The sequence below is a fragment of the Podarcis gaigeae genome, assembly GCF_964106915.1.
Source record: "Podarcis gaigeae genome assembly, chromosome: Z".
NCBI lineage: Eukaryota > Metazoa > Chordata > Lepidosauria > Squamata > Lacertidae > Podarcis > Podarcis gaigeae.
Genome location: NC_139691.1, coordinates 1,396,970 through 1,422,710, shown reverse-complemented (window position 1 = coordinate 1,422,710; position 25,741 = coordinate 1,396,970). Strand labels below are relative to the sequence as shown.

General features: G+C 45.9%; 1 protein-coding gene across 2 annotated transcripts in view; it reads left to right on the top strand.

Annotated features, from left to right (window-relative positions):
* The window catches only part of LHX2 (LIM homeobox 2), a 55,207-nt gene extending 32,768 nt beyond the window's left edge, over nt 1-22,439 (top strand). For both annotated transcript variants that reach the window (XM_083721840.1, XM_083721839.1), the window contains exon 5: nt 21,540-22,439. In XM_083721840.1, coding sequence (XP_083577966.1) covers nt 21,540-21,827 — 288 coding nt within the window. In that variant the 3' untranslated portion in view covers nt 21,828-22,439. The remainder of the gene's footprint in view (nt 1-21,539) is intronic.
* The last annotated feature ends 3,302 nt before the right edge of the window (nt 22,440-25,741 follow it).

Genomic DNA, 25,741 nt, shown 5'->3' with positions numbered 1-25,741 from the left:
GACCCAACTTGTATGTGTGCCTCTGGCTTTGGTGCAGGGGTGGGCAAGAGCAAGGAAAGTCAGCTGCGTGGAACAGAAAATCCTGTCTCTTGGATTTGGAGACTCTCTCTGCCCTATTCCCACCAGTTTGCCTTCTGGATGATCCCCTCTCTGCACTGAAGCCCCCTCTGGCACTGGGGCTCCCCAGCTGCCTCCTCCTGCCCCCTAGGCCTAATTCGCCGTCTCATGAGGCCCTTTTGCAAAGGGATTGTGGTGCTTAGGCTGCATTATATTTAGAAAAATTATAAACTGGAAAAACCCCAAACATCTCCAAGCTGTGTACAAGTCCAAATGTATATAAAATGTGACTGACTCCCCACAAACCAATTAAAAACAAATATACAAAAGTATCATTTTTAAAAAAGGTAAAATCAATAGAGCAAACATTAGCTATGTCCTGGCTTTTGACACCACCTTGACGGGCACCTGCCAGAGAGTCTGGTCTCAACTTTTGCCCTCCAGAATTCTCCCTCTCCCTTTCTCTACCGTCTGTGATGATGGCTGTCATTGTGTGCTGGAAAGCTCTGCTGGGTGTGCTGGAAACAGTTCAGTCTGCAAGCCTTTTCCAAGGGACATGGTGGTTTAGGTTGCATCATTTTAGTTTTATTTATTCGTTTAGAAAATTTATAAAACTGCATGCTCAAAAATAAATAAGTAAATCTCCAAGCAGTGTGCAAGCCCAGTTGTATACACAGCCTGCGACTCTGCCATCTCTATTGCCTCCCTGCCTTCCATAGTGTTGATGTTGCCAGGTATGGGAAGCAGGTTCTGGGGTGTTGAGTTCAAGTGACCCATCACCACAAAAGAATTAAGTCCTGCTAGAAGTTTTTTTGGGATGTGGGTGGTGCTGTGGACTTGCTGATCAGAAGGTCGGCGGTTCGAATCCCCATGACGGGGTGAGCTCCCGTTGCTCGGTCCCTGCTCCTGCCAACCTAGAAGTTCGAAAGCACGTCAAAGTGCAAGTAGATAAATAGGTACTGCTCCGGCGGGAAGGTAAACGGCATTTCCGTGTGCTGCTCTGGTTTGCCAGAAGCGGCTTAGTCCTGCTGGCCACATGACTCGGAAGCTGCACGCCGGCTCCCTTGGCCACTAAAGCGAGATGAGCACCGCAACCCCAGAGTCGGCCACGACTGGACCTAATGGTCAGGGGTCCCATTTACCCATTTTTAGAAGTTTCCTTTTGGCAGGGGTTGGGCTGATATGCACAAATATGTGACCACCTCACATGCTTATGGTTGATATCACTTACGTAGAGGGTTTTTTTTTGGGGGGGTGATGTGTTTTATTTGTTTTCTAGAATTTGAGGTGTACAAGTTAAAAAGGAATTCCTGCTTCTGCTGATTTACTGCTTCCTGTAATCCTTCCTGTATTCCTGGAGAGCTGTTGGTGCCAGTCGGTGTTGGGAATACTGGTATATCAGTGTTTTGGACTCCACTATTTCTGTGCCCCCCAGCCAGTTTTCAGCACCAGCCTGGGTGCGTGTAAAGAAGTAGAGGCAGCCAGGTTTCTGAACATGTGCAGAGTGCCTTTGTTTCATGAGTGAGCCCAGTAGACCCACTGGAGGAGGTTAGGGACCTCCTGATCCACAGATCTCTGTGTTTTTAGAAGCAGCTGCTGAATTCTCTCTCCTGAGGGTGCGACCGTGGAAGACAGAAAGGCAGGATACAGATAACATGCTGATATGTTTAGATTAAGCTTGTAAAGTTGATACAGATAACAAATTAATAGTTAAATAACAATAAGAAAGATGAGAGTTACAAATTGGAATATAAATAAGGATATAAGAAATGACAAACACGGGTGGAGGGAAGTCACGTAGGTGTAATATTTATGTTTGTATTTGTATTGTCAGTATTTGAATGGTTGTATTTGTAATGTTGTGTGTGCATTATTAATAAAAAAAATAAAATTAAAAAAGAAAGAAAGAAAGAAAGAAAGAAAGACAGGAAAGGGCAGCATTTTGCCTAGTGGGATAAAAACTGGGTTGGTTAGGACAAGGCCTTCAGCCAGGCCAGGCCAGTCGTGGAGCAGGGACATGACAGAGCGCCATTATTTATTCCACAGCAGGGGTGTGCATTTGCCAATGCTTGCATGCCCAGCAAGAGATAGAGAGAGAGAGCCCCCCAACTAACTGTGTGGAAAGAGAGGTGAGTTGCATATATTAGCAAGGGTTAAAGCAAGCAAATAAAAGCGGCGAAGTCCTTTCAACAGGGACCAACCAGAATGCCCACAATATAGCGAGCAAGGTTCTGAGTCCAACAAAATTCTTCATCAGGTTAGATGCTAAGCAAAGTGCTGTGTGTGTGTGTGTGTGTGTGTGTGTGAGAGAGAGAGAGAGAGAGAGAGAGAGAGAGAGAGATTGAATAACTTCTGCACTTAGAAGGGGCATTATTATTACGGCATAAGCTTTCGTGGGCTAGTGGCCTGCTCCTCAGATGCATGCAGTGCCATTTTCACTTGTTAGAGGCATATACCCATAGGGATGTTAGAAACAGAAAACATGAGCTGTGAGGTGAGGGGGAAATGAAATGCAAACCTCGATAACTGGGTTAGACTGAAAACATATGTAAATTAGTTACCATGGCCATTCATGAAGTGGCACTGACGATAACGCAGATATCTTGGCATTGGTCGATTGACTCCCCTCCTGTAGTAGGATTAAATCCTGTACTTTCTGATGAGTTTTCCACTGGAAGTTTCTTTTGGAAGTTCCTGTGCTCAGAAATGACTTCATAAAGATCCTGTGTGGTTGTCATGTTCTGCTGCTTTCTGGGTATCACCCTCTCTGGTATCAGATGTGCGTCCATTTATTCTTTGGTGTGGAGAGTGTGGCCAGATTGTCCTGTGTGGAATTTGGAAGGGAACTTCTGGCAGATGGTGGCGCACGGTGCCTGGAAGTTCTGATACATAGAGAAAAAGCAAGATGCAAACATAACAAATCCATACACTTGGATTCATTTACACTGACATTTTAGGGGATCAGGGGTGTGTGTGTTGCGATCGATTCTGTAGCACTGGGTACAGAAGGCAGCTAACAAATCCAGAATATTCCTGTGTAATAATGTGTAGTATTAACAGCTGCATAATTATACAAACCTGGAGAAAGTATATTTACGGTTGCCTATTAATGTATACACTGCACAGTATTCAGAACTTGAATTGCCTTGGCATAGAATTATGTTTTGTTTTGTACGTAAAGGAAACTCAGTCATAGTTTAGGGCAGTGGTTTAATGGGAAGACTCATAAACCCTTGTGCAAACCAGTCAGGGTGAATATGCATTGTTTTATAACCACTTCCCTAAAAAATTGAAAAGATGCTCAACAAAGACCAGGCATAGTCTGACTTCCACAGAAGTTTTGTGCAGGATGAAAGCTCAATAAACAGGTCATCTGGATGAACCAGACAAATGGATCAAAGCATTCTGAAATTCGTTCTACAAATCTTAGCATTAAAATAAACAATTGCCACTTTCATGCTGCGTGGGAGACATGAAACTGACTTAGACTGATTGAGACCCCTAGTTCATCTTGGCTCTGACTGGCAGCAGTTGCCTCCACCATACCTCCTGCTGCTTAGATGCTTTCTGTTTGGAGGTCCCAGGGAATCAACCTGGCGCCTTCTGAATGCAAAGCAGATCCTCTGCTGCTGAGCCATGGCCCCTGTGAAGACCCCATTCCAGCAAGAAGCATCTAATGATTGCATTAAAGCGGTTGCTCCACTGCCTTTCCACTTCCTGCAGAAGTGCTCAAGGGGACTGACACACTGGAGCCTAACGACAGTCAGACCATGATGAAACAATTAACTAAAAGGCAACAAGCACTTCCCCGAGAAGCCGCAAAACATGTGAAGGACCCAAGCTTTATTTTATTTTTAAATTGCATTTTCATCCCACCTCCCCCACGCCCAAAGCTCACATTGTCTTACATGGTTCCCCTCCCCTCCCCCTTATCATGTTATCACCAAAACAACCTTGTGAGGCAGGTTACGGTGAGGGACAGTAACTGGCACAAGGTCACCCAAAGTGAGCTTCATAGCTGAGTTGGGGGGGATTTGAACCCTGAGCTCCCAGGTCCTAGGTAAAGGTAAAGGGACCCCTGACCATTAGGTCCAGTCATGGCCGACTCTGGGGTTGCGGCGCTCATCTCGCTTTATTGGCCGAGGGAGCCGGCGTGCAGCTTCCGGGTCATGTGGCCAGCAGGACTAAGCCGCTTCTGGCGAACCAGAGCAGCGCATGGAAATGCTGTTTACCTTTCCGCTGGAGCAGTACCTATTTATCTACTTGCACTTTGACGTGCTTTCGAGCTGCTAGGTTGGCAGGAGCTGGGACTGAGCAACGGGAGCTCACCCCGTCGCGGGGATTCGAACTGCCGACCTTCTGATTGGCAAGTCCTAGGCTCTGTGGTTTAACCCACAGTGCCACCCACGTCCCTCCTAGGTCCTAGTCCAGCACTATAACCACTAGCCGTCAAAAAAAGTGGCAACAGTGAGGTATCTAACACTAGGCATGGAATTCTTTGTTTACTTAATGGAGGTAGGGGTTGTTGTTGAAGGGTCTTGGTGGTGCAAACCTCTCATTGATAGCCTAGGAAGCGTCCCCCGTCCTCCCCAGTCCATGCTGGCCAGCAAACCAAAGACTATTTCCCAAGCCCTGCCTCCAGCTGACAGGGATCTAACCTGTGGCCTCCTGTGTTCAAGGCAGCAGCTCAGGGCTACAAGGTTGATCAGGGTCGAGAGAGTCTTCTGTGGGGAGACTGGCAACCTTAAGCCTTTCCAGACTATGAGAGAGACCCAGGTAATACAGCAGCCAGCCTTGAGGTGAAAGGGCTCTGTGGTTATTTTAAATAAGAATGTACAAATCTTTGAAAATGTTCACATCTGGCAGGTTTGCAAATAATGAAGAGCATGTTGATAATGACAATGGCTATCAGAGGCAGGACGTAATTGTTTTGGGATTTTTCAGCAGGAAAGCCTGGGAACGTTTTGGCTGGAGGCTCCGGGGATGTTTTGGCCCGGGGGGCTGGGCTCTGATTGGTTCAGTTTGGAGCAGGCTTAAGAAGCCTAGTCCAAACAGTTGGAGGCATGCGGGTCTCCCTGACAAACAAGGCAATAAAGCCGCCAGTCATCAGATGTCCTTGCAATATCTTAAGCAGAGCCGGCTGCATCTGGGGAGTGCCCTATCTAGTCCCACATCGTGTTCTCACAGTGACCAAAGAGGTGCCTCTGGGAAACCGAAAGGAGGACCTGAGGTCACTCTCCCTCTCCTGTGCCAGTTTCCAGCAGCTGGTATTCAGAAGCACAGCTGCTTCCAGCTGTGGAGGCAGAGCAGAGCCACCATGGCCAAAAGCCCTTGATAGCAAGTCCATTGTGCACTTATGGTCACCTTTAGTCAAAAAGGACATGGCAGCACAGTCATCCCTCGGGCTGAAGTAGCTTCAGGTTGAGAGCTTTCGGGTTGCACGCTGCGGCAACCCAGAAGTAACAGAGCACATTACTTCCAGGTTTCACCGCTCACGCATGCGTCAAAATGACGTCACGCACATGCATGGAAGCGGCAAACGCAACCCACGCATGTGCAGACGCACAGTCGTGGGTTGCGTTCACTTCAGGATGCACATGGGGCTCCGGAACAGATCCCGTTTGCATCCTGAGGTACCACTGTATAGAGCTGGAAATGAAAGAGGAAAAGATAACCGGAAGGATTAGCAATTGGAACACCTTCCTTGTTTGGAGAGGCTCAGCACCGAATCACAGAATTGTCAAGTGGGAAGGAATCCCCAAGGGACATTTAACCCCAACATGCAGGAATCACAGATAAATAATCCTTCACAGGGTAGCCATCCAATCTCTGCTTTAAAATCTCCAGTGAAAGAGAGTGTTCCACCTTTGGGAAACGGTTTAGTTTAGAGGGGGGAGGCAATTAAAGGGGAAGCATATTTGAACTGTAAGGTTCTGCTTCCCTTCCTCTCTCAAAGGAACATAAGAAGAACTCCTGCTGGGTCAACAGGAGATCTGTCTAGTCCAGCATCCTGTTCTCTCACTGGCCCACCAGACAGGGCCGGCCCACCCCACCCATGAAGCATGGTCCACAGGGGCAGCAGAACTGTCTTCTAAGGCAGGCACGTCCAGCTCCCAAGAGACTGGGATCTACTCCCAGTATTAAAAAACTGGCAGTGATCTACCCATTGGCATTGGAGGGAGGAGGTGTATGCGTGGGGTGGGTGGATTGCCCAGAGTTGTTGAGCTTTCCCCCCATAACTTTTTCTACAGGATAAGGATCTACCAGGATCAGCTGGGGATCTACTGGTAGATTGTGATCTACTGGTTGGACATCCCTGCTCTAAGGGAGACATCCTTGTGTTTCATGCTGTTGTTAAGGCCAGGAGCAGCACCAGGCAACAACGTTAAGCCTAAAAATTACAAGATTTGGGGCAAACATTTCACAAAATGTCTTTATGTAGTTCATTGAGAAAATTAATATAAATAAACAAATTGTCCCTGCAAACAACAGAGCCTTTGATTCCAAGCGTCATAAGGATGTCCTGTTATTGCTCAGCAGATAAGTGCAGCAAAGAAGTAAGAATTTAAATAAAAATCATAATGCAAAACAAAATATACTAAATCTCCCCAAAAACCCAGTTTACTTCAAGATGTTATTTATTCACTTTCTTATTAGCTTCTTCTCTATCCTACTTTATTCCATCATGGAAGCCAAGGCAGTGTACAGGTGTGACTCCCAGGTGACCATCCAACCCAGGCACTGACCACTCCTGAACCTTCTCGGCTTTAGCAAGGTGATGGTTTTAGGTAGCTACTCTGGGGTGTTCCTAGGCGGAGCAGAGAGGCCTTCTCAGTGGATATTCTTTGGATGCTGAATTTTATATTATTTGGACACCGGCCAGAGTTTCAAGGGGTGCATGGCAAAATGTGTAGTCAGATGGGGCAGAATGTGTTTACAATTTCAGGATAGTGGATGCTGTGACTTATTCCTTCAGTCTCTCCTGTTTTGCTTCCTTGTTTCATGTCTAGAAAGAAAGACAGGGTACACATATGAAATAATAAACCAATTACACCACCAAGGCAATTATTTTCTCTTCAAGGATTTCTGTTTTGTACAATTCTGTGGTGTCCTCTTTTCTTTCATATATTTCCCAATGAAGATGCATATTTCTTTGTGAATGGAAAGGAGATTTCAGGGGGCCAAAAGTTGTTCTGTATCTCCCCCCCACCCCGGACAGTATTAACTTAAGGATTTAAGCCACTGATAGTTTGTGACTCCAGAATTGTATGGGGAGTTCTTCTGAAATAATAATATGTTGGTCTCTGTTCATAATCCCATGAGTTGGTGAGGCTCCTTTGACAACAAGAAACCGAGCCATTAGAATCCTTGGCCCAGTCCTGTGGAATTGCTCCGCCGACAGAGATTTGGCAGGGGTCTTCTGCGCCAACCTTTTAAATGCCTGCAGAAAACTTTAACATTCTGTCAGGCTTATGCACGTAATGAAGAATATATATTTGCATAATAGTTAGCTGATTTTGGATTTTAAAAACGCTATTAGGTTTTTATTGCATGGTTTTACATATAAATGTTGTAATCTGTTCTGATGTGTTTTATGAATAGCACTATATATTTCATAGATATGTAAATAAATGTTGTTTTTCGTTGTTGCTTTTTTAAAAATGCAAGCCAATGCCCCTTTGGGAGTTAGGGTGCTTCTGCCCATCAGTGTGCGGTGGATGAGGAGCAGCTTCATGTTTGCACTTCATGTGAACAATGACACCCTCACCATAATGCTGTTGTGTATCATTTCCCCCATTCATTCTGGACCTACCCAGGGGGCCTTCAGGCTTTCAATATTTGAAGGAGAGTTTCAAATGCAAACTGGAAATTTTAGGTTTGTGGATTTTAAGTGTTTATTCCAGTGAAGCAAACTCACCGCTAACAAAATAATAATAATTCCTGGAATTTTTGATGGGGGAGTGCATTGAAAAAAGTGGAATGAAAGAATGACTAAAGATAAAGCATGTTAAAAAATCCTGCCAGCAAATCAGGCAGAAGCTCATTGTCCTATAACTGCCTCATAAACAAAACAGAATGAGCACTCAGTAGAGCCTGCCCCCCCCCATCTAACCACCATGTGAACTTCGTGCAAGCAAAAGTCTGGAGGAGCCCTGTTTCTGCAGAAAACCCCATAAATCAAAAAGCTGTGGAACTAGTAGCCCAGATTAATATTTGTCAGGAATTGGGATATGGGACGGCACTTTGACACTGCATAAAGCTTTAATGTGTGAGTGGTCCTGAGTCTGCCATGAACTGCTGTGTGCAACTGTCTCCAGACCCCCCCCCCCACTGTCCTGCCCATTCTGTATTGCTGCTCCTTACCAGAGGTGATGTCCGTCACTGTTAAATGTTCAAGATTTCTAAGGGAGAGTTGCAGCTGTTGTCTCTTCTACTGCACTCCTTTTCTGCAGCAGGATTCTCACAAATATTCGGGCATCTGTAGTGTAGAAAAGGGGTGTGTGTGTGCTCAAGAGAGCCTCTCCAGCTCCCTTTCTGGTCTCACTGCTGCATAACAGCTCTGCAATGCATTCCCGTCACCACCACCCTCTTTAGGTCACCTGCAGTCCTAGAAAATGGGGGACATCTAGGGATGTCCAATTAAAAATTAGATGTAGGGATTCTGGATCTGTGAGCCTTGCCTCTCCATCCAATGTCTTGCAATTTACTCTGAGCGCAAGGCCAGCGTTGCATCTCTGCTTCTCCATGAGAATAGAAAAAACAACAACCTGGCTTTATGCACTCTGATCTTAGAACACTGAACGTGTGGATTTCCGTACTCCCGGAGCTGGCATCTTACACAGACTTTGCTAGTCTAACTGTGAATTTTATTAAGGACAAAAGGAAGCAGGGGAAACAGGCAAAAGGTCAAGAGAGATTACAAAATAAACCAGAACACTATGGTTATAAAATGTGACAAATCTTGGCCTGTTCACCAACAATACAGTATTTCTGGTCTACTTCTACCCAGGCAGCGAGTGAGTCCTCAGAAAAACTTTTGATAAAGTCCTTCACAATAAGTAAACCTAGCAGTCATGAGATATGAGGATCAGAAACTGAGGCTATATAACTTATTCGTAAATGCTTTGCCCAGGGGCATTCGGCTGCTGCCTTTATTACACACCTTTAGGTGTCAGGCAAAAACATTCCTCTTCAATCAGGTCTTTGGCTGATTAATATCCTACTTTTAAATGGGTTTGTGGAAAGAGGTATGTGGGGGGGTACTGTTTTGTTTTTTTCTTGATTTTTTAAAAATATTGTATTTAAATCTTGCATTTTTATGTTGTGAAATCTACCCTGAGATATATGGATGAAGGGTGGCATGCTTAACAAACAAACAAACAAACAAACAAACAAACAATTAAATAACCAACCAATCAATCAATCTGGTGTCAGGGGTGGCCAAGTCTGTAGATGACTCAAAAATTATTTAGGATTGCAAAATCCATTACTGGATGGTAAGGCTCCCCAAATGGATGTCTCCATACTGGGAATATTGCAATTTGAGGATGAATAGGGGTAGCTAACTTGTAGCCCTCCAGATGTTCGTGAATCTTGTCTTCCATAGAGATGTAGGCCAACAACTAATCCAGAATGCGGCAGCTAGACTGGGGACTGGGAGGGGCCGCCGAGACCACATAACACCGGTCTTGAAAGACCTACACTGGCTCCCAGTACGTTTCTGAGCACAATTCAAAGTGTTGGTGCTGACCTTGAAAGCCCTAAATGGCCTCAGTCCAGTATACCTGAAGGAGCGTTTCCACCCCCAACGTTCAGCCGAGCACCTGGAAGGATATTGCGGAAGGATGTGTTTATAATTGCCTGCATAAGCTTGGTGGAATTTTTATCCAGCTGGCATTGATGCAGAAGGCTGACTCTCTAGTGGCAGAGTGTTCCACAGGACTAGCCCAATGACACTACAGTCTGGTTTATTCTTGTTATCAAATGAGCCTCACCAACTTGAGGAGCAGACAGTGACACTCCTGCACATGATCTCAGTGGTGGAGCTGGAATGTAAGAGTTCGGGCAGCCCAGTCTTGGCGGTTCCGTGGACCTCAATTGCATAGGGCTTTGTGAATAAGTACAAGAACTTTGGACCTGGCTCAGTAGTTAAGTGGGCAGCCAGTGTGGACGCTTGTGTTACGTTTCCGAGCACAATTCAAAGTTGGTGCTGACCTTTAATGCCCTAAACGGCCTCAGTCCAGTAATCCTGAAGGAGCGTCTCCACCCCCATTGTTCTGCCCGGACACTGAGGTCCAGTGCTGAGGGCCTTCTGGCGGTTCCCTCCCTGCGAGAAGCAAAGCTACAGGGAACCAGGCAGAGGGCCTTCTCTGTAGTGGCACCCGCCCTGTGGAATGCCCTCCCACCAGATGTCAAAGAGAAGAACAACTACCTGACATTTAGAAGACATCTGAAGGCAGCCCTGTTTAGGGAAGCTTTTAATGTTTAATAGGTTATTGTATTTTAGTGTTCTGTTGGAAGCCACCCAGAGTGACTGGGGAAACCCAACCAGATGGGCGGGGTATAAATAAATAAATATTAACAACATCTGGAGGACTTTGAATTTCTCACCTCCAGGCATTGGGAGAAGTTTTAAAAAGTTGAAGGGGTGGGAATCAATCATGATAGAAATTTATAAAATGACATATGATGTGAGGAAAGTTAAGAGAGAAAGTTCTCCACCCCCCAACCTGTTTCCTCCATAATACAAGAACTCAGGATCACCCAATGAAATAGTTTGTTTATGGAATTTGCTCTTGCAGAATATTGCAAAATGGCGGCTGCTATCTGCTCTTTTCTGCTGCAAGCCTGGTGGAATGAATTCCGGTCCCCAAGTGCGCCACCTAGCTTGTCATGCCAGTCTGACCAAGATTCTGTCAGCTGACCCCACCTCTGGGCCATTCCTGGTGCACCTGGCCCTATAAAACCCTTTCTGAGATGATTCTTCCAGCCTCCTGCGCCCTCTGCTTGGGTGTTGGCTTCCATCCTGACCTTTGTCTTCCTCCGGCCCTCAGAAGGTTTTATCCTGCTCTGAACCCTGACCCAGGCCTCATCCTGCCTTGTGCTGGACCCAGGGCCAGATTTAGGTTTGGTGAGGCCCTCAGCTACTGAAGGTAATGGGGCCTTTATATGTCCAGCTGTCCTTTGCCAACAACAATTGCCACTGCTTTTTGTGCTGAATATATTCTACATGGTAATTTATGGACCGGATAGGTATCTAAAGCCATCTTATTTGTTTTTTTATCTTATATTTTGGAAATGTACATCCAGTTTTTTCCTTCAATTTTTTTGGGGGCCCCCCAAGAGGGTGGGGCCCTAAGCTATAGCTTGTTTAGCGTATATGTAAATCTGGCATGCTCACATCTACCGCATCCTGAGGCCTGACACTGTATAAAATGGGCTGCAGGAGAGACAGACCTTTGATCTGATCTGGTACAGCCTCTTCTGTTTATGCCTGTGGGATAGCTCAGTTGGTAGAACATGAGACTCATGGGTCATGGGTTCGAGCTCCAGGTGGGACGGAAAGATTCCTGCATCGCAGGGGGTTGCGCTAGGTGACCCTCGCGCTCCCTTCCAATTTTATGGTTCTGTGATTGACATACGGTGAGAGCCAGTGTGGTGCAGTGGTAAGAGTGTTGGACTGGGGAGAGTGAGACCCAGGTTCAAATCCCTGCTCCCTGGGTGACCTTGGGTCAGTCCTGCTCTCTCAGCCTAACCCCCCTCACAGGGTTCTTGTGAGGATAAAATGGGGAGAAGGTGGAACTGTGTATGCCACTTTGAGCTCCCTGAAGGAAAAGTGAGATAGAAAGATAATTATAAAATAGAACAACAGCCTGGCTGCTGGATGAGTTTAGTTCAGTGTCCTGTTCCTTCCTTACAGTGGCCAGCCAGGCCAAAGCATGCAAAGCATGAAGGCCGGGCTCGAGTGCGAGAGCACTGGACCCTCATGTGCCTCCTGGCAAGTTGCATCCCTCTGGTACTGGAGCCAGCACACAGCCATCGCAATTGGTAGCCGTGGGTAGTTACTGCTGGTGGCCACCCCTTTCTCCTGTGGGAGGGAGTTCCCCAGTCTAAACTGTGTGCTGCATGAAAAGTCTTGAATCTTCCATCATTCAGCTGGATCTGGTGTTATGAGAGAGATAGGAAAAGGTTTGTGGAGCCACTTTCTCCTCATTGTGTGTAATTTTATGCACGTCCATCATTCCCCCTCTTCCTTGCTTTTTCTCGAAACTAAAAACCTCACGTATCGCAACAGTTCTTCATAGGGTCGCACTTCTTGAGGCTGAACTTTTCTGAATCTTTTCATTTTTTTAAAAGCGTTTATTAATTTTCCAATAAGAACATCTAATTAACATATCAAATCAAATCCAATTTAAAAAAGAGTCCAATTGTCTTCCAAATTATGATAATTTTGGTTTTGGCTTCCCACAGTCTGAATTTCGAAGCACTTTCAACATCATAGTCCTGCCTCTCATCATCATCAATGTTTTTCATAATTCCATATCTGATTTTTTCCTCCACGTTTTGACTCTAGTTCTGCGATCCTCATTCATGTCAGAAAACAGATACTTTTTTTTCCTATGGAGTGCAGATTTGTCCGTATATTGTACTCTTTCAGCTGTTGTTTTTTTCATCGCACCGCTTCTTTAATTGCATCCAATTCCAGAGTTCTGTCCAGCTCTTTGAAAGTTGTTATTTTGGCAGCTCCCAGATCGTTAATCTTTCCCGTCCAGGTGTTATCAACTTTTCTGAATCTTTTCAAACTCTGCAGTTTCCTTTCTGAGGCAAGCTGACCAGAACTGAACAAAAGCTATTTGTATAAAGGCATTATGATATCGGCAGTTTAGTTTTCAGACCCTTTTCTGACGACCCCTAGCGTGGAATCTGCCTTTTCCACAGCTGCTGCACATTGAGTCAAAATATTCATTGAACTAGTGGGTTTTCTTGCTGTGGCAGCAAAAACAGCACCTTTAAGACTTAACAGAATTATTGTGGAATAGGTTTTTGTGGTCTAATACCCGCATGATCAGGTACATGGATATACTTGGAAACTTTGTAGGGCCTGGTGAGAACTCTGTGCGCTGTTGAAGTGACTTGGTGTTCATTTTACTAGTCCAGGAAGGCTTTGTGCTGGCAGCTGAGACTCTAGGGGAGCTGTTGTGTCAGTGGTGAAGCCTGCTAGACTTGCATCGGAGCTGGAGGCTCCACTGCTTAGTTTTTATTATTAATTCTTTTATTTGCAAATTTGACAAAGAAAGAAAGCGAAATAAGAAACTTATAATAATCCTAATAATAATACTGATGCTGATGTATGTTTTAATCTTCAAGTTTATTGCTGATTTTATTTTATTTTTTGGAAATTTTAAAGAGCTGTCTTTCCTGATGATTTTATTGCTCTTTTTGTAAATTGTTAGGTGATTTTTTACAATCACATGGAGTAAATTGAATGATAATAATAATAATAATATACGGATAATACTAACTTAAACAACAACAACAAAAGCCACCAACTGTTCACGTTACGGATACAGTAACCACAAGTGCATTCATCTTAAATTCAATATTAATGCAGGTAGTACCTTGGATCATTGTGTAATAGAAGATGGACACCTGTCCTTCCAGGCTCAAAGTATAACTCGCTTAGCAACCATAAGGGCTTGCAAAGTCTGCACTTATTGTCTTGCTGTTAATCCCCATAAGCACAGGAATATAATTTAAAAGTGTACACCTGCAATTATCAAGGGTTTTGCCAATGCAAAATTGGCAAATAGAACAACCTCAGGCCAGAAGGAATGCGTCATGTGTTTGCGCTTTCTCAGCATTACACTTCCAACATCTGTCTATATTGGACACTGCCTTCTTAAGCAAACATTGTGGCTCCACCCCTGCCTGGTTCTCAGCCAGGTCCTGTTTCAGGCAGGTCTTTGCCCCCCTCCCCCAAGAAGCCTCTGGCCGGGCACTTTGCCAGCAGCCCTGACACTCTGCCTTGGCTCGCAGCCTTTTTTCTTCCTATGGTCCTGGGGTGAAGAACTGGTGCGTGGGTGTCTCACAGCTGGCCATGAATCCAGGCATCAAGACCTCTGGTCCTGGGCCAGGGATGTCAGGATCCAACACTTCCTCCGGTTTTGCTGACAGTGTGGCTGGAGGGAGATCTGCTGAGGGGTCCTGGTCCCCTTGGTCTTCTGAGTGGAGGTCTAAGCAGGGCTGAATCCTGACCTTTGCTCCAAGCTCGCAGCATCCTATTCTGGGCACCTGCAGGGATGGCGCTACAGCAGGTGAGGTGGCAGGTCAGCAGCTCTTTCCTTTGGCATGCCAAAACAGGGCCTTGGAGGCTCTGGCGCCAGGAACCCACTGCCAGAGCTCCCTGTTTGAGACCTCCCAGCGCTTTACCAATGCTCTTCACTGCAGATCATTCCAGGCCTGCCCAATGGTGTAGTGTCTGGAGGCACTGGGGTGGTTGCACGAGGTGCAAAATTTGTAGGGGTGCAAGTTGGGCAACAAATGCGTCCCAAGCCTCAGCCACTCCTGCAGCGACCTGCCTTTCGTCCCTGACTGCTGAAGAAGGAAATGTCAGCATCCCTCCTTTCAGCTCAAGAGGCGGCTGTGAGTGAGTGAGCCCCACGTTTGGCAGCTGAAGCTTTAAACAGGGGCATTCCCGCCATAGGCCAGCTGGAGAAGCACTCTCACTATTCGCAGGGACCAGGCAAGCCTTGCACTCTAGCTGAGGTCAGTCCCTGGGCTGGACGCAGCATCTTTGGGGTAAGGAGAGACGTTGGCCTCTGAGGCCCTGCAGGCACCTCCAAAAAGTGCATTGGGGGAGATTGTGTTTCAGATTGTCTAGGGCTCCAGAGATGCTTGGATCGGGGCTCTTCTGAATGCCCCTGCCAAGTCTGAAGGCGCAAAACAACGTAGAGTTTCTCATTATGGTACCAGGGTAGCGCTTTGTCTATTGTAGAAGTGTTTGCTACATTCCAAGGCATTTGGTTTCTGGGCAGGGGCATAGCCAAGATTTTTCTTGGGGGGGGGCAGGCCTTTTTTTGGGGGGGTGCAGAACGTCATTTAGCTCAGCATTTTTTTTTATTTAGGTGGGGGCAGCTGCCCCTTCCTGCCCCCCGGGCGACACCCATGTTTCAGGCCAGGAAAAGATGAGAGTGATCACCTTTTCTCCACTGCACCTGGAATGTGTGTCTCATTTTTTGCCAGCACCCTAATAAGAGAGCTTTTGCCTACGGGCCTGTGAGCTGCCCACTTTGCCACTCACCTGCTTACCCTGGCATCTCATCACATGATGGGATTTCCCTCAGAGTGCTTAAGCACCATCAGGGTTTAGTAGAACATCTCAGTAATGGTATTGTTACTTGAAGGTGGGACTCTGTCCTGCAGCCGTCCTTTGTGCCTTAAGACAGTTGCCCCACCAACTGGGGATGAAATGCTTTGGGGTATATTGCTGCAGAAATAGTAATTTATTACGGTCCAGGCCCCGGGCATTCTCTTCCCGTTGCTAATGCTGTGACTGATAGCTGTAGAATATGCAGCAGGATTAGCAATCAAAATAGGAATCTTCTTCCTTGAGGATAAAAGGCTATGGCTTCATTTCAGCCTTTGAATAAATATTTTGTTCATTGTGGGTTTGGTAATTGAGGCTAACCAGATCTCATTTAGAAGCGAATTAATGGTGTTTTGCTGTTGGATATGTGCCAGTTTTGGTTGATAGATTCTTGCTGTGGTAGTTAAATGCCCTCTATTTCATGTGCCTGAATAGCTTTCACAGGTATGAGGAAACAGAAGAGAGGACACTTTTGGGGTATGAAAATACATCTGTGCCCAAAGTGGTTTTGCAGGAGTCCAGAGGAGCACCGCTGTGCTGCCACCCTCCCAACAGCAGCTTCTGCAGAAAAAAGGCAGCGGTGAGGCAGGATTGTCTGGAAGGACTAGAGTGGTTCTGCTGGTGCATATGTGTAGCCCCAGCTTTGCCCCTGCTGTGGTAATTGGCACAAGGCAGAAATTAGATCAATATGCTTTACTAGCAATTTGCTTTCTTGCAAATCCAGACATTGTTGGATACTGAAAAAGATGATTTTATTATTGAACAAATTCAGCACGCATGTGCTAAGTATACAGAGTTTAATGCTGCAGCTATGATTGCTGGGAAAATAATAATAATAATAATAATAATAATAATAATAATAATAATAATAATAATAATAATAATAATATTTATACCCTGCCGATCTGACCCAGAGTGGCTGGGGAAACCCAGCCAGATCGGCAGGGTATAAATAAAATTATTATTATTATTATTATTATTATTATTATTATTATTATTATTATTATTATTTTATTTATACCCTGCCGATCTGGCTGGGTTTCCCCAGATCTGGCTCCCAGCAGAACAGTAAAAGCATGATAAAACATCAAACATTAAAAACTTTCCTAAATTGCCTTTGGCACCATATTGTCTTGTATAAGGAAGATTACTAACTGGACAGCTTTAGATTTGCTTTAGTGGGTGTACAAGTGAAAGCTTGACTAACTTTGTTGTGACATTAAGAATCTTTTTAACTATCACTGTTACAACTGCCAGTTGTTAAAGAAGTTCCTCAAAACTTAATCAAAACTTATCAGAGATCTACAATGAGCCAAGAAAGACTGAGTAACATAGCAATACTGTCAACTGAGAGAGATTTCAATGTAGATTTCAATACCAGTATTTAAAAATTTGCAAAAAATTAAAAGCAGGTGGTTCTAAATCACTTTTAATATACTAGCATTTAATGCATTTTACTTCAATAGCATCACTATTTTCTTAAAATGTGCTGGGGGTGGGTGGGGGGGTAAGGGGTTCAATACTGGACTGGAGGGAGGGAGGCAGTCAAGGAGTGCCAATGGTTTGTGGGTTAGGGGGCTTAATACTTGCCTTGCCCTGGGTGCTAGCAACCCACACTATGCCACTGTGCCAGAACTTTTGAAACACTGATCCAGCTACTCTTGTCTGCTTGAAAAAACCTTCCATCCCAGCTTTATTGATGAACACAATTATTATTAAGTGGTCAGAGTCATGTCCAGAAGTTCTCACTGAGTGGGAATGGGGCTTTTGTGAGCTCAGAGCTACTGTGTGAAGAGCTGCTCGGAGCCAGAACTCCTTGGGAACTTAGGGCCTGGAGACGGAAAGGACTGACAGACTGACAGCTCTTTCTTGATTCTGTGGCTGGTGCTGAGTGGCTGCTCTTAGTTGGCGAAGCGATTTGTCAAGCTAATTCTGCTAATGGCGTCACATCCAGTTATGTCCAAACTGCCTCCCTAGAGAAGCCAGACTGGCTCCCTCCTTGCCGTCCTTCCACCGGCAACTGAAGACTGCTTTATTCTGACAGGCCTTTCAGAACCGACTGCCTTTTAAGGAAATGACTTTTAATAGTGCCGTGCTGTTTTTATTATCTGTATTTCAACAAATTTGTTTATATTGTTTTAATTCTGTTAAACTTTTTGATAGTTATCATTTATATGTATTTAGCTTTTTGTATTTTGTCTGTGTTGTTTTTAATTTGCATAGGCAGCCATGAGCCCTGGTCTGGGGAAAAGGTGGGATATTTGTAATAAAAATTAATGCAACCCTTGAGCAGCCGAAATCCAACTTTTCCCTGACCTGCCAGGAAGCTTCTAGGATGCTGAAGTATCTGGGTTTTGGGAGAGTGAGGAAGCGAGTAAGTTTACAAAGCTGAAACTTACATGGAATCAGTGGAAGGGCACCACAGGATCGGAGCCTCTGGATTAGTTTGACCCAACACCACTTAGGGCTGGTTCACAAGTTCATCACTTGACATTTTGGTCTACAAGAACTGGGCCTCCATAAGGGCATAATAACAACAACAATAATAATTCTAGTATTTATACCCTGCCCATTTGGCTTGGTGGCTCCCGCTGCTCTAGGCGGCTTCCAACACAACTAAAAGCACAATCAAACATCAAACATTAAAAACTTCCCTATACAGAAGTTTATTTCCTTGACATTGGCATGGGAGGGCATTCCACAGGGAGGGCAGCACTGCAGAGAAGACCTTCTGCCTGTTTCCCTGTAACTTCACTTCTCACAATGTGGGAACTGCGGAGCTGGACCTCAGTGTCCGGGTAGAACGATGGGGGTGGAGATGCTCCTTCAGGTATACTGGACCAAGGCCATTTAGGGCTTTCAAAGTCAGCATCAACACTTTGAATTGTGCTCAGAAATGTACTGGGAGCCAATGTAGGTCTTTCAGGACTGGTGTTATGTGGTCTCGGTGGCTGCTCCCAGTCACCAGTCTAGCTGCCTCATTCTGGATTAGCTGTAGTTTCCTGGTCACCTTCAAAGGTAGCCCCATGTAGGGTAATGCTGAGCTAAGTAATATTTATTCCGTGTCTCGTCTTTAGTGCAGTGCTTTGTGCTACATGGAAGACTTTATATGAAAGACTGCATTCCCTCATATGAAGTGGCCTGTGCTCTGAGATCTTCAGGGAGGTCCTTCTCTCACTCCTGCCACCCTCGCAGGCATGCTTTGGGGGTGACATGATAGAGGACCTTCTCGGTAGCTGCCCCCGACCTTGGAAATCCTTCCCTAGAGAAGCCAGATTGGCTCCCTCCTTGCTGTCCTTCCGCCAGGAAGTGAAGACTGTTTCATTTCAACAGGCTTTTGGGAATTGACTGCTTTAATGAAAGGGCTGGTGCTGTGCTGTTTTTATTGTAATTATTTCTATGGTTTTAATAGGTTTTATGTATGTATGTAGTTCTAACCATTTTTACTTTTTTTTAACAATTTCATTAAACAGTTTCATTTTTATCTGTAAGCTCCCTTCAGTCCCATCAGGGAAAGAGGTGCGGTAACAGCAACAACAACAACAACATGGACTGCTAGAAGGAGCCCATTGGAGGACTAAGAAGGGGGAATCTAAGTATTCTTCCCAATCAAACAACTGTAATTTTTCAGAAATGAAATGGGTGTTGGATATGTTCCTGCCATAAACACATCTTTATCAGCCTGACGTGTGTGGGGGGGGATGTTTTACCCCCATAAAGCTTTGCATGATTTCCTCTACAAGTCGTTAATCAGGGTGACTACCACATCTCTCTTTGTCTTCCTTCCACAAAGCGGGCCACATCCAGGCCAGGAACCCAGACCTTCTGCCTCCCCTATTGTTTTGTTTCTTGCTTTAAGGCTGACTCGGAAGAGACAGAGTTGTGAATGAACAGAACACCCCCAGGATTGTGTACCTTGGGCAGCCAAATGTGAAAGTCTTTTCCCAGCTTCCTTTTCCTTCCCTCTGATAAATAAGCAACTTACTCGTTTAAAAACATGACTTCCTTGAAGCCTGCATGTACCATAAATCTAAAAATAATAATAATAGTAGAAATAACACATGACCTCAATATTTCAAGGACTGCCCCTCTCTATATGAACCTCCCTGAACCCTGTGATGGTTGCCTGAAGCCCTTCTTCACGTGCCTCCTCCATGAGAGGTCTAGAGGGGGACAATACAAGAACGACCCTTTTCTGTTTATGGGATGCTCTTCCCAAGAAGGACCGCCTGGCTGCATTATTATACTCCCTTAGGCACCAGGGGCAAAGGTTTTTTCTCCAGCCAGCCTTTGGCTGACCAACATCCTATATCCTTTGAAATGGGTTTGTGGGAGGGAGGGAGGGGTTATGGGTTTGTTCTGTTCTTGTTCTCCTTTTTATGTATCTTCTGTTTTCATCTTGTGTTTTTATGCTGTGAACCCCCCGGAGATCTTTGGATGAAGGGTGGTATATCCACATCTCATTTTTTTAAAAGGCCTGAAGCATGAGGCTTAAGAGACTTTTGAGCCTGTCTTCTGCTCTCTGCTTGAATATGTGATTGTTGTCAGCGAAGGCAAGAGATTATTTATTACGTAGAGCATTTGTTCTGGGCCCTTCAGCCAGAAAGGCTCCCAGAGTGGCTTACATGAAATCAAAACAAGACACTCCCTATCCGCAGGCTTACATTCGAATAAACAAACAAACAAAAATACAACACACAAGGGGCAAGGGGGAAGAGGAAAGCCAAAACTGTTCTTGTGTGGATCAGCTGGCAGGAGGTACCTGGTGGACCTTGGCCTCCATCAAAGCAGGTGGAGTGAGTCTCCTGCTTCGTATCTCTCCCACGGAGGCAGCCTGATAGGGTGGCCGCCTCCAGGGGAAAGTTGTGGGGAGAGGAGGCCTGGTGGAGCTGAGCTGTCACGGCAAAACCGATGGAGGTTGTTTGTACTATGGAACTTGCTCCCACAGGAAGTGGTCATGGCCTCTAGCCTGGATGGCTTTAGAAAAGCATTAGGGAAATTGATGGAGGAGAGGGCTATCCATGATGACTTCACTCTGCCTTCTCAACTGGAGCCAGCAATGACTTCCCCACAATGGGCATCTGATGGGCCTCGGGGGGGGGGGGGACGACGACAGAATGCTGGACTAGATGGGCTGTCGGCCTGATCTGGCAGGCTCTTCTTAGGTACTTACGTTTCCTGGGAAACATGGCTTTGGATTTAAACACAATAATGAAAACCAATCAATCAGTAACGTCTTTTCTCCTGTGCATCAATGCGCTTAGACAAGGACACAAGCAGTTTTGGTCAACCAGGTGAAACTGTGAGCACTTTTGTTCTTGAATCACAATGTGCAGTTTTCCCCACAGGGAGGCCAAGATATTTTCTCCTTCCAACTCGTACAATCTTACTATTTTTATTATAATTATCGTTAATTTATTATTGTGCATACAGTTGCAAGGTGTTTGGGTGTCTCTGTCTTAGGTTCTGCTGAAGAGTAGACTGATGGAAGTGAATGGACCTAAGTTAGTCATGCCCATTTAATTCAGTGGGTCTACTCTGGGTAAAATGTAGTTGGATACAACGTATCATTTTTCTGAGCTATTTATTTTTTATTAAAAATTCATCCTGCCTTCCTGGCATCCATGCACTATTCAGGATGGCTTGTGACACTTCAAAACAATTAAAATGTATTATAAATTAGGGTCTCGCCCCCCAAAAAATTAAAAATACATACAATGCAGAGCATTAGGGATGCATTTAAAAACTGACAGTGGAAAAGATTAGAGGTAGAAATGACCACCAGAGGTAAGAATTAGCAGGCAAAAGTCTGCCCGTATAAAAATGTATTTTCCAGCCAGCAAAAGAGAAGCATGGAAGGGGCAAGCTGTTCCACAATACTGATGCTTAACAAGAGCACACGGTAGTGAAATATTACAAATTGCAAGGAATAATAACTATGAATATATATTTCAATACTTTATTTTGTCTTGTTTTGAAAATGCTTCATTCCGCATTGTAAATGTATATTTTTCATGCTTACCAATTGGGGCTTTGAAATGAAACCACCCACTGATAGTTCCCCCACCCTCTCTCTCTCCCTCTTCACCCCCACCCTCCTCTTGACTGGTTGTAGGTCTGGTTCCAAAATGCACGTGCTAAATTCAGACGGAACCTCTTACGCCAAGAGAACACAGGGGTGGAGAAGACGTCTGACTCGACCCTCCAGGCCGGAACGCCCTCGGGCCCTGCTTCCGAAATCTCCAACACCTCCATGAGCCCGTCCAGCACCCCCACTACCTTAACGGACTTGACAAACCCCAGTATGCCATCAGTCACCTCGGTCTTGACCTCGGTGCCCGGGGGCTTGGAGGTCCACGAATCTCGGAGCCCTTCACAGACAACACTCACAAATCTTTTCTGATGACTCTCTTCCTTCCTTCATCCCTCCCTTCTTCTTTTTTTTTCCTTTGAAAAAGAAATTACTCTTAGTTGAGTTCCAAGCGTATTTTTACTAGAGACTTTCTCACAGCTGGGCTAGCCACAGCGTAGGGTATTTCTGAGGAGAAGGAGAACAGCAGCACGGTTCGGTCTGGTGTGACGGTCGCAGGGCGGACGGAGGATTCACTTGGAAGAGCAACTTGCCACACAACATTTGTGTCAATGTACAGTTTTGTGGACTGGGCGAGGGAAACAGCAATTAATTTAAGTTGGCTAAAGCTTCTGTAATTTTCAAAGACTGCCATGTGCCTTATATACTGTTCTCCCATCCTTTGGATCACACCCGTGCCCCCCACCCACGCCCATCTCCTTTTTTCCTCTCTGTGTATTTATGACCAGGGCAAAGAACAAACAAACACAAAGAAGAAGAAGAAAAAATAAATGAAAAAAAATGTTAATAAGAGTTTTGTTACTTTGAATTAGTCCTAAGCTCTTCATTGATTGTTCTGATGTTTTAGAATTTTAAAAGTGAAAAGTCTGTTCAGCTATCAGAATTTGTAAAAATCTAACCAGTAATAAAACCACTTAAAGGAAACTGGTTCATGTTGGTTACTGTTGTGAATACCAGAAGCCCCAGCCTGAGATGCCGGGCCCATTAAGGGAGCCTTCCATAACATGGTGTCCTCCAGATGTTTTGGATTCCAACTCTCATCAGCCTGGCAGTTGTAGTTCAAAACATCTGGAGGGCATCAGGCTGGCGAAGGCTACATGTGTACGAGTGTGTGTGTGTACAAATGCCTGTAGGTTGGCAGGGAGGGAGGAGTGGAGGAAGGATGGATCCCTTTCAAGACCTCCCATTGGCAAGACCAACATGGTGGCTAAATGGAGGAGTATATAACGGCCTTGATGATGGTCCATCAAATGGCCTCTGACTTTCAAAATACAGCCAAGATGGTTGTGTACTACCTCCACTGTCAGAGGCAGTGATGCTTCTGAACACTAGTTGCTGGAAACCACAGAAGAGGAGAGGGCTCATGTGGTCAGATCCTGCCTGATGGTTGCCCATTAGGGCATCTGGTTGGACACTGTGAGAACAAGATGCTGGACTGGATGGGACATGGGCCTGAACAAGCAGGGCTCTTATTCTGTTCAGACACACAACATTTTCACATACACACCCCGAATAAACATGGCAGGGGCATGAGTCAAGTTCAGTAAATAGGTCAGTTCTCCCCAACGGGAAAGGCTTTTGGATGAGCAAAAAAAATTTTGCCTCCCATGCAGAGAAAGTTGCAAGGCTGACCATGTCTATGGGTGCCCTCCAGATGTTGATGGACTCCAGGTCCCATGGCCAAGGGGGTCAGGAATGATGGTGACTGTGCTTCTGAGCTAGGTGGGCCAATGTCCCAACTCTGTGTTTGAGTCAGGTTCCTGTGTATCCCCACACGCCCCCTGCAGCAGTTTCTGCACCATTTCCCAGGTGGAACCAGAGACCCCTTGTGTGGTCCATCCCTTTTGCCATGACAAGGGTCACTGACTGAATGGCTCCTCCACTTATTAGTTGCATTTCTATCCCACTTTCTCCCCCAGAGGCTGAAGGTGGCCGGCCTGGTTCTCCCCTCCTTGTTTAATCCCCAAAACGACACTGTTGTGAGGAGGGTTATATTAGGTCTAATTTTAGACAAACAAACTCTCCTCCCTTCATAAACACAAAGAAGCCCTTCTCTTTTCTGATATTTCACATTTGTCAGCGTTGAAAATCCCTGGTCACAACAATATGTCGTTGAGATCTGTAGAAGAATAGCCAAGACTCTTATTTATTTATTTATATTTTATTAAAGTGATTCCAATTAAAAGAAATTAAGTGATACAGAAAAAAAGAAGGAAAAGAGGGAGGGGAGAACAACAAACATACATATTGAAAAGTGTGTGTGTGTGTATGCGCAAAAATGCAATATACGATATTCCCATACAGTCTTATATAAATTGGTATAGTGTTATTATCCTAATACTTATGCAAATGTTAACAGCCGACTACTTTTTTTATATAAAGTCCTTCCAAATATTATCCAAGCAAAGTCTGCACCTGTTGATTAAAGGGTATCATCCTATCTTTATTTTTCCAATTCATCCACATCAGTCTCTTGGCCACCTTTAGCCAAGGCCCTTGAAGAGAGGCATGGATACTGCCATTCTATGCTGAAATCTTTCTTTGGTTGTCCTTGAACTTTCCCACTTACACTCTCCATCCTCTCCTGCCACGCCAATCACCTGCCGCCGTTGCCCTGCAGTTCTCCCTCCACTCTGGGCAGAGTCAGGCCACATTCAAACCACACCTTTAAATCCTTGTGATGCCAATTTAAGCAGCTATGGTTTCCTAAAGCATTATGGGAACTGAGAGTTGTTAGGAGCCCCCCCCCCCCCCGTTCCCTCCACAGAGCCATGGTTCCCAGAGTTCCTCTGGGAAGAGGGTGTGATTGTTAAAAGCACTCTGGGAATTGTAGCTCTGTGAGGGGACCGGGGGCCTCTCAGCAGCTGTCAGCACCAAACAAATGACAGTTCCCAGAATTATTTGGGGGATGCTGTGATTGTTCAAAGTGGCATCCTAGGGGCTTCAATGTGTGGGGAGGGGGGGGCCTTACTTGCGGCTTGCCTTCCTTCCCCAGGCTTCCTGCCAGCCCATGTACCTGTATGCTGAAGATCCCTTTGGACAGAAAGGACTATTTCCACATCCTGTTCAGCCCTCAGCATCCCATCAGCAATGGATGGAGGTGGATCTTCATTGGGAGGCAGAAGGAAGAGCAGCTCTGTGATTTCCCTGGGAGATAAATCGCCTCCGCAGAAAGGAACGGCCCTACCATGAGGCAGAGGGTGGCAGCTGCCACAACCGAAAGCTGATATGGGGCAGCCAGGACCAGAGGGAGCTGTGGGTGCCATCGCATGGTCTGCCTGGCGCCCCCTAAGCTAGCCTCTTCAGGTGGGGTGGAGGATGCTTCTGCACTGCCAGCCTTCAAGTAGGATTTGACGGCCAGCCTGGTGGTGGTGGTGGAGGCACCATCTTGTCCTGTGCCTCGGGCAGCAAGATGTCTTGGGTTGGCCCTGGTGGTTAAAGAGAACAAATGCCGGAGAGCTGAGTCCTGCTCCCGGCCCCCTTCCAGGCTTTCTCTTCAACCGCCTCCCCTTCGCGCCCAATCTGATTTCTAAACAGTCGTACAGTCTTCAGCCTCCCTCCCCGTATTAGTGCCACCTGCTCTCTGCCTCACGGCGCGTTTCCCTGGCTCTTTTCCATATAGCTCTTCCTCCCTCGAGGTGGCCAGCTCCAGAAATATTCTGCTGCTGCTGCTGCTCTTCTCCCCGCAGCCCCCAAGGCTCTTTCCCAGCCAGCCAGCTGACTGCTGCAACAACACCCTGGGCTTGCATCACTGAGACCGTTCCTGGCAACACATCGCGAGTCTTGCAGGTGAAAACAACATGGGCTGCGGGGGGGGGGGGGAGCGGAGGGGAGCCATCTCCACAAGAGGGGAATAATGGAACCGGAGCCTGCTATGTCCTCCTTGCTAGCACGCCTCACAGGACCGTCCCTACTGTTGGTCAAAGTGGCATGGCTGCCTCAGGTGGCAGATTCCAGGCAGGAGTGGGCTTGGGGCAGCAATGGAAGTTCCCTTGGCCATTTCCCCTTAGCAGCCCCCCCCCCATTCCCTTCCACTGAGGGTGGGGGCAGAGCTGTGTTGCATGTTGGAGCATTGGGGGGGGGGATATTGTTTTGCTTCACGTTTTAAGGCAGTGCTTTCCAAAACCTTTGGGGGGGGGGGTACTGCCCCCTTGGTTCCATAAATTCATCTCCAGTGCCACCCACCCTACCCTATAAAATGCATTAGTCATAATAGTGGTTTGTAT